This window comes from Lampris incognitus, chromosome 20, assembly GCF_029633865.1.
Source record: "Lampris incognitus isolate fLamInc1 chromosome 20, fLamInc1.hap2, whole genome shotgun sequence".
NCBI lineage: Eukaryota > Metazoa > Chordata > Actinopteri > Lampriformes > Lampridae > Lampris > Lampris incognitus.
In genome coordinates, this window is record NC_079230.1 from 26,998,847 (window position 1) to 27,015,894 (window position 17,048).

General features: G+C 42.5%; 1 protein-coding gene across 1 annotated transcript in view; it reads right to left on the minus strand.

The window, feature by feature from the left end:
- chd3 (chromodomain helicase DNA binding protein 3) overlaps window positions 1-17,048 on the minus strand; it is a 67,360-nt gene that overhangs the window by 27,515 nt on the left and 22,797 nt on the right. The window contains 8 exon segments of the mRNA XM_056300031.1: window positions 1,473-1,650; window positions 2,755-2,939; window positions 4,791-5,022; window positions 6,175-6,299; window positions 6,397-6,514; window positions 9,832-9,963; window positions 11,647-11,788; window positions 16,255-16,428. Of these exon segments, the coding sequence (XP_056156006.1) occupies window positions 1,473-1,650; window positions 2,755-2,939; window positions 4,791-5,022; window positions 6,175-6,299; window positions 6,397-6,514; window positions 9,832-9,963; window positions 11,647-11,788; window positions 16,255-16,428 (1,286 nt within the window).

Consider the following 17,048-nt stretch of genomic DNA (forward strand, 5'->3'; position numbering starts at 1 on the left):
GTCTGGCCACCCTTCCCTACCATCAGAGCTCCACCTACCCGCGGCACCCTGGTACCATTATAAATTAGGACCTTCCTAATCTAAATTCTAAATTGCTTTTTTTACATTTTTGTTTTATTATTATATATTACATCTGATTATTATACTGTATATATATATATATATATATTGTGCATTTATTGTGTTTTATATTAAAGTGGTATTATTGTCTACCCCCCGGTGCCCTCCCTTTTAGTTTAGTTAGCTATACGAGTATCCACCTGTACATTCCTTTATGTCCATAGCGGGACGCCGGTGGCAGCGGTCAGCGACAGGGAAATACAGTAAGTTTAGTGAGTTTCAGTAATTGTAGTTTTGGGTTTACTGAGCTATCGTAGTGTAACCGGTTATTTTCTTGCCCGGTGCGGGATTCGATACTGACTGTACTGCACCACAAGGCGACATCACTAACCGCTCGGCTAAAGGGTCAGACCCGTTAGCTAGGGGCTAACGTGTCTTATTAGTAGTTTACAGTCGTCACCCTCCCCGGAAGCGCGCCCTCGCGCTTTGTTCTTCCCGCGCTCCGAAGAGACTTCTAAGGATCTGCACACTTCCGGATCCCACCGCTGCCACCAATGTAACCGGTTATTTTCTTGCCTGGTGCGGGATTCGATACGGGGTGTGACATCACTAACCGCTCGACTAAAGGGTCAGACCCGTTAGCTAGGGGCTAACGTGTCTTATTAGTAGTTTACAGTAGGTTTGCAGCCCCCACTACAGAGAGGTATAAACCGAAAATAAAATATGTTGGACATGATCCTTATGTTATGAAGAGTGATTTTTTTTTTGACGAAGTGGTCACTGCACACGCGCGTTATCCAACTCCGCTCCTCCCGACCGCAGACGATGGTTCGCGAGCCATTTTTTCTGGCGTTTTCGGTCAAATTCTTGCATCCCCCCCCCCCCCCCCCCCATGAACAACAACTTTTGGTACTCAATAAAAACCCCTTGTGGTTTCTCAGTTAATGACGCCAAACAAAAGTTTGTGATAGTGCTTCCCATGTAGAAAATCACTTCCTGCCCTCCATCTGTAGTTTGTGATGTCATATGCAAATAACCTATTGTTCTGATTTCCTTATTTGCCTGAGCCACGGGGAAGAGACAAATCTTGTGAGATGAAAAACACAAATAATACTTGAAACTTTGCTTTCCAACCCCCGGAAATAAGACCTGATTGCTCATTAAAGACAATACAGTTTTATAAGTAAAAGTCTTAAAATTAAGATAAGACTAACTTTTACCTTTAAAGTGAGAGATATCTTATTTTGTCACCTCACAAAAATCCCCACAGTAGAATGGCGTTACTTGAAAAACGAACACGATAAGATATGACCGTGGAAAAGCAAACTGGCAGGACTATAACCTGACCGGATCAAGCTGATTTTTCAGAAACGTAGCCCCAGGTTCAGATGACAAACCCAGCCGGTCCCTACCTTGGTCTTCCTGCGCCGCATCGTTGTAGTTAACGGGCTTGCGGTTGCGTTTGCCTTTGCCCAGTTTGCTGGCGAGGTCCTCCTGCTGCTGCTCATAGTGGTGTCGCAAGAGTTTCTCCCAGTAGTCCGGGTCCACGTTCTCCTCCTGCTTGATGATCTCTCGCTCTATTTCCTCAATCTGCAGCGAAAAGATAAGGAACATGCACTTCAGATGAATAATTCAATTTAGATTCTTGATCAGAATACGTGACCTGGTTTTGCAGCCCTGGAGCGAGTTATAGATCAGAAACTAGTTTATGGGAAATTCAGGACACTTTGTGCTCTTTTGTGCCTTTTTTTTTTAAAGCAGTTTTTCGTTGCAGCTCCACGTAACCCAATATACCATCCTCTTACACCCTCCTCCGCATAAAAACCTCCCTCCTGCCTTCCACCTCTACTATAATGTTTGTCTGAAATTTTTAAAATCAAAAACCTAGCTTGGACAGCTTAAAAACAATGATTAAAATGGCTGAGATGCCATTTAGACTGTGACTAAGTTTGCTGTCTGAACGATGGGTGCTTTCATAACAGCAACGCATGGATAATATTATAGATGCAAATGCTGACTTTTTCCACCATCTCGTTTGTCATCTCGCCGCTAGGCCATGTGTTTTGCTTTTGCTTTCTAAAGGTTATTTTGGACATTTTTGCCTCTTTAGACATGAGTTGTGGCGTGAGATTCAACATTTCTCGGGCTAGACTGAAATATAGGACGTTACAGTTAGAGGAAAATTTCTCTGATGGTTTTGTGTACTGATGAGTATGGCAGTCGACTTAAGCAATAAAGTCCTCACTGTGTAATATACTGACAAAGAAACCAGCATTGTCCTGCTCGGAGTCTTTCCCACAGCACCTACACGTACCAGAATGCATTGCTGCATGCAAGTTTTTGTACTGTCGTCCATAAAATCCTCTGCACCAGTGTTATCGAACGTCATTCCCACCATCGGAAACACAGCTTAGCTGAGAGAATGAGGATGTGTGTTTTGAACAGCAACTTTATTTTTTGAACGATACCTTTAGAGTAGATTAGAGTATTAGAAACCCTGATAGGCTGTAGTTTTTCTGTCCACCAACTCAAGCCACGATACATATGTCACTTGGCGGACAGGAAAAAAAATGCTATCCCTGCTGCAGATAGACAGAGATAATGTTGAAAATTCTCAAATTTTCCCTTAAAGTCTGAGAACACTAGCTGAGCATTTTGATAGTGGAGTCAAAATGCTACACGTCTATACCCTACCTTGTCCTCTTCTCGGACCATGTACTGAGCCACTTTAAAGGAGCTGAGGTACTCGTTCATGTTCTGGACGTCCGAGTCGTCGGTGGCATCTTGGCTCCTGTCCAGCAGTCTCTCGATGGCAGCACTGTCGTAGTGGATCACGCTGCCCTCGTCCTCGCCTTTGTCCCCAGCTGGACACTTCATACCTGATGCACATGGAGTTAAAATGAAAATTATTTGGCCTGTTAAACCTCACTGATTGATGTTGACTGAAAAATCCTATCAAAACCGAAATGGGGACGCACAATTTCAATGAAGTTCAAACCTAGTAAACTGGAATGGGAATTGACAGGTACCTTCCAATTCGATTTCCTATTTCCATATTACAATACTATTTTAGTACCGATTTTATATCTATTGCAGTTTTTCAAACATCGTACTATCATAAATACCATGATTCAATGTTAAGATTATTTGAAGGCCCCATCCCTTCGTATTTATGATACAACGTGAAAACTGCGATAAACCAAACAAAATATACAACAAAAGGCATTTATTTTAATCCGCATGTGTTATTAAAGCCTAAAACATGAGTTTGCTTTCCTGAATAAAACATTCCAACACTTCAAATTCAAACATTCAGAGATGTAGAAATCAATACATCAAATCTCTTCACAGCATCAGTTCATTGTGATTTAGGGGAAATGCTGCCACATTAGCATTAACATTGTATTGCGATTTTTTTTTTATCAGAAATGCATTATGGAATGAAAACAAGGCTGGTTTGTCCTGAGTCAGTTATTTTCAACTGAAAGTACATAAACCTCCAGCAGCTCCATCCAATCCCCCCCCCCCAAGGGTCCCATTTCCATTGCCAACATCCCCCCCCCCCAACTCCCGGCTTGACCACTCCCCTCCCCCCACTGCACCTTCTCTCTTGATTCAGGAGAGGTATGTTAAACAGGCTGTTCAGATCAGAACCCCCACAAGGCAGCTAGATCTGATGCTGTCTTCCCCTCAACCCTTAAACACTGCGAACCAGCTGTCTCCAGTTGTCACAGACATTTTAACACCTCCCCAGAGCACCCTGGAGGCAGGGTGCCAGCCTGCCTCAAAGCCTCCACATTTATCCCTGTCCCCAAAAAGCCAAAGATCATAGGCGTAAATGACTACAGACCTGTCATTCTGACCTCTGTAGTGATGAAGAATTTTGAACGCCTTGTGCTGTCCCACCTCAAGTTCATCACCACCCCCCTCCTGGACCCACTACAGTTCAGAGCCAACAGGTTGATAGACGACGCAGTCAGCGCGGCTCTCCACTTCATCCTCCTTCACCTGGACTCTCCTGGTACCTATGACAGGATCCTGTTTGTGGACTTCAGCTCTGCATTCAATGCAATCAGCCCTGCTCTCCTCCATGACAAACTCTCCCAGCTCCACGTGTTCCACTGCACCTGCATGTGGATCACTGACTTCCTAACCAGCAGGAGTCAGCGGGTGAAGATGGGGAAGCATGTCTCGGACCCTTTGGATCATCAGTACCGGTGCCCACTAAGCCTGCATCCTGTCCCTGCTGCTCTCCTCGATTTACACCAATGGCTGCACCTCATGACATCAATCTGTCAAGCTCCTGAAGTTTGCGGATGACACCACCGTCATTAGACTCATATCAGAGGGTGTCGAGACTGTTTACAGATGGGAGGTTGAGCACCTGGTTTCCTGGTGCAGCCAGAATAACCTGGATCTAAACCCCCTGAAAACAGTGGAGATGGTGGTGGACTTCAGGAGAAGTCCACCATTTCTAGTGCATGTAATGTACACGGCATAAAAAGAATTTCTGATTCTGACTGTGTGTTTTGCCATATCAAGCATACACAAAAACCAGACCTCCATGCTGTCCCAATCAAATTAAACCAATCAAAACACAAGTAACCCAACTCCACAGGCCACAATATTTTTCCAAAATCTAAAATTTTCATTTCACTTTAAACGATAATTACATTTTATCAAAAATACACAGACTGCCTAAATCGTTTCTGCTTTTCTTATGTGGTTACCCTCAATCTCGTCCTTGAAGAGCTCCTCTGTTCCGAATTTGAGGATGTCATCCAGTTCCTGCTTGGTCATGGAGCCAGCCTTGGAGCCCAGGCCCGGCCGAACCACCAGGTGGGTCAGCATCATCTTCCTCTTCGCCACCTGAGTGATGCGCTCCTCCACGCTGGCCCGCGTTACGAAACGATAGATCATCACCTTGTTCGCCTGACCAATTCGATGGGCCCGACTGAAAGCCTAGAGGTGACACAGTCAAGGGGGTAACACAGTCAACAAGAGGAGTTGGAAGAGCAATTGAAAGAGCTAGAAATTTAGTGAAGATTTGATTCGAACTTGTGTCTAAAAACATGAAGGAACTCAATATAACACATAACTGACAGCTTTTTAACAGGAAATGGAATAAAAATGCTGCATCTATACACTGAAGTGACAAATTATTACTTGAAGGTGGTTACTATTTATTCTACTAATGGTTAAGAACTAATTTACGATTGCATTATAAATTAGTGTTAATTAGTGTTAATAAAAGACTTTTCGGGTTGCCAGGTTGAGAGCCCACATAGTATTATCAATAAAAGAGAATCTCCACAGACATTCTCTCAGAAGTCATGTGACCAGAGGACAACTTGAAGGTTAAAACACAACTTGAAAATGTCATGTAATGCATACGCAAGAGGTGATGTTCATGCGCTAGCCACAGAAACTACAATGAGAGTGGTGAGAGTGGTTAATTTTAGGGTTAATGTTATTATAATGGTCATGTTTGTGGTTAAGGTCAGGTACTGGTTTGTGTAGCTCTACTATCCTCATCTAATCACGTGGTTTCTGAGAGAATGTCTATGAGGACTTGCCACACATAGGCTCCAAACCTGGCAACCCAATAAGTCTTTTTATGAGTGCATTATAACAGTCAGTCAGTCAGTCAGTCAGTCGGTCAATTTTATTTGTATAGCCCAATATCACAAATTACAAATGTGCCTCAAGAGGCTTTACAGCAACACAACAACCTGTCCTTACACCCTCGCATCGGATAACGGACAATTCCCTCAAAAAACCCTTTAACAGGGAGAAAAGATAGGAAGAAACCTCAGGGAGAGCAACAGAGGAGGGACTCAGCTCAGTATTGATTTAAAAACACATTAATACGTGAGCTATTAATCAATGATAACATGTTAACCACTTATAAACCCTTTATAAATTATGCCTGATGGCAGAGTGTCACCAAATCTAAAATCCAAGACTTTGTCATTGTTTAGCCATGCAAATATAACATTTGTGTAACGCTGTGTGTTGGTGAAATTTAACTGGAATTCATTGTAAAGTATTTGTTAGGTAATTGTCTCCGCATGTAGTGTGAATGGGGTTCCAGGCTGGAGAGATGCCGTGTACCTGAATATCGTTGTGTGGGTTCCAGTCTGAGTCAAAGATGACGACGGTATCTGCTGTGGCCAGGTTGATCCCCAGACCACCAGCTCTGGTAGAGAGCAAGAAACAGAACTGACAAGCCCCGGGAGCTGGAAGAAAAGATTAGATTAGATTAGATTAGATTAGATTAGATTAGGCTAGATAGATAGATAGCTAAATATATAGATCAAACACTCTCCATCTCACCATTAAAGCGGTCAATGGCTTCTTGTCTCAGTGCTCCGGTAATGCCTCCATCAATCCTCTCATATTTATAACCTTCATAGTCCAGGAAGTCCTCCAACAAGTCCAGCATTTTCGTCATCTACAGATGGACAGAGAGGCAGAGAGTGAGAGACAGTGAGAGGGAGAGAGATTTAGAATAAAGAGAAACAAAGAAAAGGCGTGTATAGAGAGAGAATAAGAGTGAGAGAGCAAAAGAGAAACAGAGAATAAAAGAGGGGGGAAGAGAAAGTGGGAGTGTTAGACACCTGGATTCATACTAGAATAATAATTACAGTAAAATTATCATAAGGAGTGGTTTGCCAGGGATGATTTGGATGTTTTTTTTATCATTTGTAATGTGATATGCACGTTTAAGCAACCCAAATGAGATTTTAACATTATTGCCAAACTATGTAAGACCTCTCATAGTAATCAAAAATATGCATCTATATGGCTCAACCCCAAAATAAAAATAGATAAACAGAATTTATTGGGCTCAATGGTTAAGAAAAGGTATCACAACACTAAATGGCATATCTGAAGAGGGCAATTTCCTTTCATATAACAGAATAAGGGAAAATTTCAATCTAGAGGGATTGCAAATCAGACACTGCACTAATGTTCACTTTCCCTGAGAAGAAATCCCAATAGAGTACTACCTACAATCACCAACAATGTTTCATAAAGCATTGATATGGCATGAGATATGTCTGTGGGTAAATAACAAGGGTTGTAAAAGCCTCAGGATGATATGCGAAAGAGACTCGGGTTGTACATTTGAAGAAGAAAGGTTGGAGCAGCTATGTTCCAACAATGGGAAATATATCAGAGAAGCCAGGAGCAAATTTATTCAATGTAAATTACTTCACTGGCGGCCTGTCCAGGGTGTCTCCCCGCCTGCCGCCCAGTGACTGCAGCATCCCATGACCCTGAGAGCAGGATAAGTGGTTTGGATAATGGGTGGATGGATGAATATTATCATATCCCAACAAGACTCAATAAAATCGGTCTGATTAAAGATAGTTTATGTTGGAAATGCAAAATAGAACAACGTACATATATGCACGCATTGTGGGAGTGTCCCATGGTTTCCCCTTTATGATCTTTTCTAAATTTTATTTTTATATACTTTAATTATCCCCGTAGGGAAATTATGTTCTGCATTTAACCCATCCTAGCTGTGTAGCTAGGAGCAGTGGGCAGCCGCCGTGCAGCACCTGGGTACCAGCTCCAGTTCGTCTTGCTATGCCTCACTCAGGGGCACAGGAGGGAGTATTAACCCTAACATGCATGTCTTTTGATGGTGGGGGAAACTGGAACACCTGGAGAAAATCCACCGCAGACACGGGGAGAATGTGCAAACTCCACACTGAGGACGACTTGGGATGACCCCCAAGGTTGGACAGCCCCGGGGTTCAAATCCAGGACCTTCTTTTTTTAATATAAATTTATTTCTGATTTTTCCCTTTTTCTCCCAATTTAGTGGCCAATCAATCCCTATTTTAATTCAAACACCCACCCACTCGTACTGCATGCGTTCGCCAACTGCATCTCCCCGGCCGGCAGTCTTGAAGGAGACGCCTCCCCACTTTCGTGACAAGGCGAATCCAGGCCGAACCACTGCTTTTTCCGACACACACAGAGACACATTCATGTGACGAACACAAGCCGACTCTGCCCCCCTCCCGAAGACAGCGTTGCCAATTATCGCTGCTTCATCGAATCCGGCCATCTGACGAGACCGAGGCGCGAACCTCGGTCCCCAGTGGGCAACTGCATCGACACAAAGCCGATGCTTAGACCACTACACCACTGCGGACTGTTGAAATCCAGGACCTTCTTACTGTGAGGAGACAGCACTAACCACTGCGCCACCGTGCCACCAAGTTGCTGTGTAAAACAAGGCCAGTCACATGCCTATCATGTTTTTTGTCCAGCTTGTTCACAGGTTGTCCCTCATTTGGAGGACTTCATGCAACCATCAACATTTTTGAAAAAATGTTTGAAAACAAATTTTAAAATTTTGAAAATTGAAAAAGTTTTTGATCATTTTTGAAAATTTATGGAGAAATGTTCTGGAATATATGGGGGAACAGGCAGACTGTGAATTGCCCAGATCACCTGAATTATGTCTCTTTGGGCATAAATCTGTAGTACCATAAGTAACTCTGCATTTAGAGTATTAATAACTGGCTTAATAACATGTGCCAGGATGATTCTTCGCTGTTGGAAGGAACCTCAAACTCCTACACTGAAAATGTGGCGGGGACAAATGATGGGAACGGTCACATGTGAAAAGATGATGTGAAGACTGAACGGGAGAAATGATATGGTTAAGGAACATGGGACAGATTTAGTAGGCATATATATATATGAGGGGACAGCCTAACCATGACAAGGACCTGATGGACTGATACACTACATCTGTAACATGGACTAATGCTCATCACTGTAATGTGACCAAATCACTGCCTCTCTTATGTCTACGCCTGGATGGATACCTGCCTGTCTGTGTTTTTATTTTTTTTTGTTTCACACTGTTGCAAAACACAATAAAAACTTTAAATGAAAAAAAAAACCCAAAACATTATCACCAAACTTATTAGCTCAATCTTACCCTCTTTATACCCCATTTTTATTATGTTGGTGTTATAAGGATCTGTATGAGCTACCCATCAGGTGATGTTTCTGACACTTGCTAAATTTACATGGCCGATACATTTTTTTCTTATACATACATATCTGACACACAATCATCTTTCTTTTTCTCTTCATACAACATTTATTTCCTCAGTACAAAATAAAACTTCCCAGCCTGGTTTAATGGCACAAAGGGCAGTTACTACAAATGCTAAGCAGTAGTAAATGTACAAAAATTTAGATTTACTCGTTCATCAGTACCTGTAGATGTTTGTCTTATCATGCTGCGCACGCGCGCGCATGCGTGTGTGTGTGTGTGTGTGTGTGTGTGTGTGTTAGGGCTGAACAATATTGTTCAGAATCAACACCGAAATGTGCAACAGTCACACTACAAAGGATGCAATGTGAGACAAACCAGCCCTATCGGTCCTGTTGGACTCTTGTTGCTGGATAGAAAACAAACTCTAGCAAGGTCCTCTTTTCTATGAGTACTGTTGAAGAAAAACACTCTACCGTATCTGACAAATATAATTGAGTCTGATTTAATGACTTCTTGGACAACTGCCTTATTTCCCCTCTAAAATCGGCCTAGTCACTGCTAGAATAATAAATTCTTTGCAAAAACAGCTTTAAATGTTAAAAGTTGCATAAATCTGGTGAAACTATGCAACTCCTTTTATTCTTTAATAATGCAATAGTGCAAAAAAAAAAATTGTAATGTTGATTTTCTCATTAATATCATTCAGCCCTAGTGTGTGTATGTGTGTGTGTGTGTACCTGAGAGAAGACTAAAACTCGATGTCCCTGCTCCTTCAGTTTTCTCAACATCTTCTGTAACAGCGTCAGTTTCCCAGAAGCCTTAGTGAGGCCCACCCCCTCGTAAGCTCCGCTGGCAGTTTTTGGAGCTTCCTACACACACACACACACACACATATAGAAAATTACTGTCAAAAACCCGCCAGGAAAGGCTCACATACCACATGTATGGAACTATGGCGGTAGTCAATATTAATGTCAGTATGCACAGATCTTGTGTGTCTTTTTAACACCAGACCTCACCCAAAAACACCCCCTACACCACACACACACACACACACACACACACACACACACACACACACACACACACGCAAACACAAACACACGTGCTAAACCAAGACATGAATACAGAATAATGCATTTATAAATCAGAGAGAGGATCCATTCCTTTCCATTTCGTTTGACAAAAAAAAAAAAAGGTGTTTTTTTAACGTGACATTAAAAGCTTGAGATTGAATAGTGAGACAACATTGGAAATTACTTGCCTCCAAAGCTGATTTTAAAAAAAAACCCAGACTAATCAAAATCATAATGTGAGAGACATGTCTGATGTCTCTTTTCTGATTTTTGCTTGTTTTCCGTTTTTGCGTTTGCAAGTATACAACAAGAACACTACCTAGATTTACCAGAAGGTGTCGCTATCTTGTGGGTTAACAACCAGTTGAAATAAAATTTTCGCCGCTGCACACGTCCCTGTATGAAGGGCATTAGGTGTATTGTTCAATTTCAACACAGATGTTATGTTAAAGGATGACACTGATGTAACTTTATGTTTTCCTCAGTGTCGACAAATGCTTTTGAAAAGACGAAACGCCCTCATGCATTCCCCACACACAGAGTCCTTCCCATCTAGTCAATGTCACACCGCTTCCATTCAGGAAACCAAAGGATGCCATTATACATATATACACATATACACACATATACACACACACACACACACACACACACACACACACACACACACACACACACACACACACACACACACACACACACACACACATATATATAATATATATATATACACACACATACACATTTAAAATGGGTCAAAGTCAAAAACTCATACACTCATACTATTGCCTTTGTGATCTTATTGCATCATTTTGAACGATTAGTGTTTTTTTAGTTTGTCCTTTAACTGACTTGAAGTAACAGATTTCTTATGCAATCTATGGAAAGTAGTGTGCAAAAAATAATAATAATAAAAAAATCAATGCACATATTTGGAGGCTTCCCATTGGACGAAATGTGGACTCTTCAGTGATGCTGGTTTGTGTATGACAGTGCCTCACATTGCTCTAGGTTGTGATTGGCTGTTCCGGCTTTTCATTGAATGTTCTGGCTATTGATTGGCTGTTGTTCTGTGACGTCGACAGTAGGCTGGCTTCAGTCTGCATGCCGCATAGGAAATACAAATTTGCAGCCTGTAAAACCGCACAGTTTGCTGCCTTTTAAGGTCTCCTTAGAGACAAGTGGACCACACAGGTTTTCCACAGTAACAGATTACACTGTTTGAGGCTGCAGCTGTGCCTCTGTAAGGTGCATTTAAAGATTTTTGAATACAATGGGACCCTATGGCTTCCTAGATGGACGCTATCTGTGTTACAGGCAAGACGGAAAAGCCTTATGAGTATGGGGGATGCATGGGTGAATTTAGTCTTTTCATAGCATTTAACAGCAATAAGAAAAACATAAAATGACACCAGTGTTATACTTCAAGTTAACTGTACGTGTGACAGAAAGACGTAGGTGTTGGTTTGTTCTCACCATGGAGGCGACGGGGAAGAGGTAGGGGTGGTTGCAGCATTTCTTCAGGTCCATCATGATATTGAGCAAAGAGACCTGGTTGCCTCCGCCTTTCGAGTTGAGGGCCTCAAAGTTCTTGGTCAGAATCAGCTTGTAGTATTTCCTGTTTGGACGACAGTCACATACGATTGTCAACAATTGTCGCACACATGTTTTGTTCACTGAAAACAGTCGCTGTGTTTTTCCAGTTTCATTTGACCTCCAACTTAATGCATCATATTGTTATTTTTCTCAGCCACATTGGAATACAAAATGTCTCCCCCCTCTATTGTGCCATACCCCTCAACACCGTCCGACCGGAAAAGTTTGTCTTTAACTTCCGGTGTGGGAAGACGGCGGCGCAAATTCGTGTTTGCGGCAGCCTCACCCAGTACCCTCCATGCAGTGTCTTTGTCCACGTCAGCGTTTTAAGTTTTGTCTTTGTTTGATGGCTCGGAGAGCTGGCGCTGGATCGGCTGGGACAGCTTAGTCTGCTGCATCTTGTGGGCCCAGGGACCACGGCCCTGCCTGGAGCTGCGACCAAGGAGGTAACACCGAGGGCGGTCTGAGAGGACGCGGAAGCGGGGCAGGCTAAGCTAACTGCTAGTCCATGCAGACCGGCAGTTCCGACAGTCATCATGGCTAGCATTCGTTCCCTTGGACAGTGATTTTTTTTTTATTTTATTTTTTTTTAGTTTGGATATATGTGTTAGTTTAGATATGTGTTAGTTAGTATGTGTGTTCTTGAAGTTCTTGTAGTTTTTCGATGTGTTTTTGTCTTTGTGTTACACTGCTGTGGGCTAGCGGGGGAAACAATATTTCATTTCATTTCATGTGACAAAGTGTTCCTGAGTTGTGATTCCCTATATAATGCAAAGGCTTTTGAATTTCTTTATTCTCTGCGTCATCATGACATCATACATCTATCGCATCCATTAAAAAACAAAAAAACAAAAACAAAAAACCCCCAAAAACTTCAGGAACCGGTAAGGCTGTCTGACATTGTAGGTTAAACATTGGATTTGTTTCTTGGTGCTTTTAGGACATCGATAATACTAGAAAAGTTGCAAAACACCACGTTATTGATTAGCTAGCTAAATGACAATTTAACTTATTTGAGGTTTTATATTTCTGTTTCAGCTTTTCTGTTTTCACACTCTGAAAATCCTTCTACAAACACCAAATGATAATAAAATACACAGCAAACAACCAACCATCTTTGATTTCTGCTTCTAGATTCCTCGCCACCTCATCCAAATCAGCCCCCTCCCATTTTCTGTTTAGCGCCTCCTTTATCCACAGCGAGTTTGCTGAGCATGCTCACTTGCCCCCCCCCCACAAAAGAACATGTATTTTCATATTTTACAATTTAAACCTGCTTTCCCTCAAACCAGGGCCCCTATGAGCCAACTAGATGATTCCCAGTCCACAGTCCTCCTTGATGGGATTGAAACAGCGCGTGAAGCATGAAATCAAATCGAGCAATCACATACACAGCGACACAAGCAAATAAGAATTAAAAATCATAATAATACAGACATATAAACAAACACTAGAGAAGAAGAGTTGGTAGTTGCTGACGTTCAGCTGTTATGCTGGACTACTGAAGATCCGAAGCTTAGGAGGTAAAACTGATAAGACACAACATGCACACTACTGCACACACAGAGCCTTCGTATACAGGCATCTTATATGGAGGCCTTGTGGCAGACAGGCAGCGAAACCCGCGCCTGATGTGGGCAGACACAAGGCATACCATTACTGCGACACCCAACCAGGGGGAAGCTGGTCAACATAACTGATCAATGGTCTCCAGTGAGAGTAAAATCTATGGAGGGAACCTCTCAGTGTGAATTTAATTTTCGCCAGTTTTAGGAGAGGCAGAATATCGAGCAGCTAGGATTTAGGGTGGATTTCCATAGAAGGAGAATTTTCCTATGGGCGATCAAGGAGGTGAACATGATGATGTTGGTTTGGATGGTTGTTGTAGTGATTTCATCTGGAGGTCTACAAAAATAGCTACATGAGGGGAGGGAGGGATTTCGATTTTTAAAATTTCTGAGAGCGCATCAAAAAATGATTGCCAGAACTGACTCAATGTGGGGCATGACCAGAACATGTGGGTCAGATCACAGGGGGCTTGTGTGCATCTATTACATCTATCATCTAGTCTATCTGGGTAAAATCTGGAAAGTTTAGCCTTGCTATAATGGAGTCTATGAAGTACCTTGAAGTGTATAAGGCTAAGCCTAGCGCAGCTGGAGGATCTTGACAGCTCTGAGGGCTTCTTCCCAGAAATGATCAGTGAAGGTAATCTGCAATTCATTCTCCCAATCGGTTCTGATCTTGTTAATGACAGACTCATCCACTGGGGATAAGAGGCCATAAAAGTAGGAGACATGGCAACTTGGGTAAAGATCTGGCTCTAAGTGTAACATCTATGCCATTGGGGGGTGGGATCTGGGGGAACTCAGGGGAGTGGGTTCTAGCAAAATCCCGTGGCTGAAAATATCTAAAAAAAAATCAAGGCTGCCTAGATCGAAAGCTGCAAGTAACTGATCAAAGCTGGCAAATAGGCTGTCTATATATTGGTTTTCCAAGCGGTGGATGCCTTTCCTCTTTAGAGAGGTAAATCTAGGGTCAATGCCAAAAACAAATGATTATGGCAAATAGGGGTCACCTAGGAGAGAGTGAGCCACTCAAAGTGACACCTAATCTGTGCCCAGATTCTCAGAGTGCCGATAACAATGGGGTTAGATGTGTATTGCGAGGGGGAGAGGGGCAAGGTGCTGCATGCCAAGGCCTGAGGTGAAGATGAAGAGCATGAGCCAGTCTCAGTCTGATACCAGCTACTCTGAGGTGAAACAAACCAGAACATGACCTTGTGTGCATTGGTGGCCCAGTAGTAGCCAAGGAAGTTGGGTAAGCCAAGCCCACCCAATGACCTGTCTCTCTGTAGCAAGGTTCTACCAATTCTCACATGCTTACCAGCCCAGATAAATGTGGACAAAATGCCATCAACAGAGTTGAAAAACGATCTAGGCAAAAAGATAGGAAGACATTGGAAAACATAAGTATCCAGGTAAAATGTTCATTTTGATAATCTGTACCCTTCCCGTTAAAGAATGTGGTAGATTTGACTGTTGCCGTTAGTGCCATAAGGTTTTGTTCCCGTAGTGAACAAATGGATCTAGTAATAACGATGCCCAAGTATTCAAATCCTGAGTTAGATAGTTTGAAAGGTATTGACGACATTGGTAAATTTGCAGCCAATTGATTGATAGGGAAACATACGCTTTTTTGGATATTTAATTTATAACCTGAGAGCAAACCAAAAGATCCTAAGACTGAAAAAATATGAGGGATACTAGACAAGGGGTCACGCACATATAAAAGCAGGTCATTGGCATATAGTGAGAAAGGTGGTGGAAAGGTTCAGAGCGGTGGGTGTTTGTACACACGGATACGTGAGGGGAAGTGTAAAGTAATTTAATCCATGAAACAAGGCGTTCACTAAAGCCGAACTGTCGTAGAGTAGCAAACAAATAGGCCCACTCCACCCTGTCGAAGGCTTTCTCAGCGTCAAGAGATATGGTCATTTCTGGTTCAGTAGAGGATGGCGTGTCAATGATGCTGAGAAGTCTTCGTACATTTGTGAGAGAGTGCCTCCCCTTTATGAATCCCGTCTGATCTTCTGAAATGATTGAGGGCGTAACATATTTTAATTGCCGAGTAAAGACTTTAGCTAATATTTTCTGATCCACAGATAAAAGTGAGATTGAGCGATACAACGCAGAGTTCAACGGATCCTTGCCTTTCTTAAAAATCAAAGAGATAGAGACATGCGTAAGGGTAGGCAGCAGCGAGCCCTAGCTCTCTTTTAACCTTTATGCTATGTTCAGTAATTAGCATTGGATGTACTGTTCACTGGTCACATTGTCCAGGCCACATTTGAATTTTATAGCATACACACTATACCTATGCATATACAATACACTAGCCTACAATTCACTCGTTACACTTTGGTTCCCCTCGTTGCCAACCATTATGTAATATCTCCCTCTTTGCGATATTTTTTTTTTTCCTGGTCCATGTTCTTTTGTTGTCCCTGTTAAATCTTTTAATGTAAGGTCCCTTCTGTAAAAGTGCAGCAGCAAGGACATGATGCTGTTGTGGGAATCAAGTTCAGCTTTGCAATGCTTGCAGACCCGAACATTTTCTTTGCAATTTTGTTGACAATGGTCCCAAACTTTGGAAATTTTCCATTGTTTAATTTGGTGCTCTCCATCTTCTTTTTGTTTCTCATTGCTTTCTTCCAATGTCTTGACTCAAATAATATGCTACGTCCAACAGTAATAACTGTCTGAGTGTTTTACTGCCATACACTGTCACTCCACATAACCGGACATGTTTACAGAAGCTTCAAGCCAGTAAATCGTAACCAAGGATTCTTTGTAACTGAGTTACTGAATTACTGTTGACAGAGCTAAAATATACACACTCACACACACACACACACACACACACACACACACACACACACACACACACACACACACACACACACACACACACACACAAAAGGCTTACTTCTGCATGGGGCTTAGCTCCACACGGACAATGAGTTCGGTTTTGGCCGGCATGTTCTTGAAGACGTCGGCCTTCAGCCTCCGCAGCATGTGAGGCCCCAGCAGGTCGTGGAGCTTCTTGATCTGGTCCTCCTTTGAGATATCAGCAAACTCCTCCAGAAAACCCTCCAAGTTACTGAACCCAGAGAGGAACGGGGTGGAAGAGATGGATGAAGGAAGGATGAGAAGAATGGAAAAAGGGTGAGAAGAAGGAGTGATTGGAGCAGGAGAGGGATGTATAGAAGGAAGAGAGAGGTGGGACAGAGGGAAGAGCAAAGAAAAAAAGGATCGGTGGCAGGAGAAGGTGATGGAAAGAGTAAAAAGGAGAGAGAAGTTATTTGAGAAGATGGATGGCTAACAGGTAACATGGAGACACTTGGCCATACTGTACACGTGAATGTCCTAAGCACACCGTTTAACTGAATGTGATAAGTGGGCTTTTTTTATTAAAGAAAATACAAAAGGATCATCAGCCATACTTGAATGAAGCTATGGTTTTGTGCTGAGACAGAGAGAGAGAGAGCAAGAGAGACCGAGACCCACAGAGAGGTAGAGAGACAGACAGATGGGCATACCAAAGGATAGACACACACACACACGCACACACACAAATGGGGAGAGATTAACAGATAGGCAGACATACAAGCAAGAAGGCAGACATACACAGACAGGCAGAGAGATAGACAGACAGACAGGGGAAAATGAAAAGCCAGACTTACAGACAGGCAGGCAGACAGATGACAGTGAGAGAAAGAC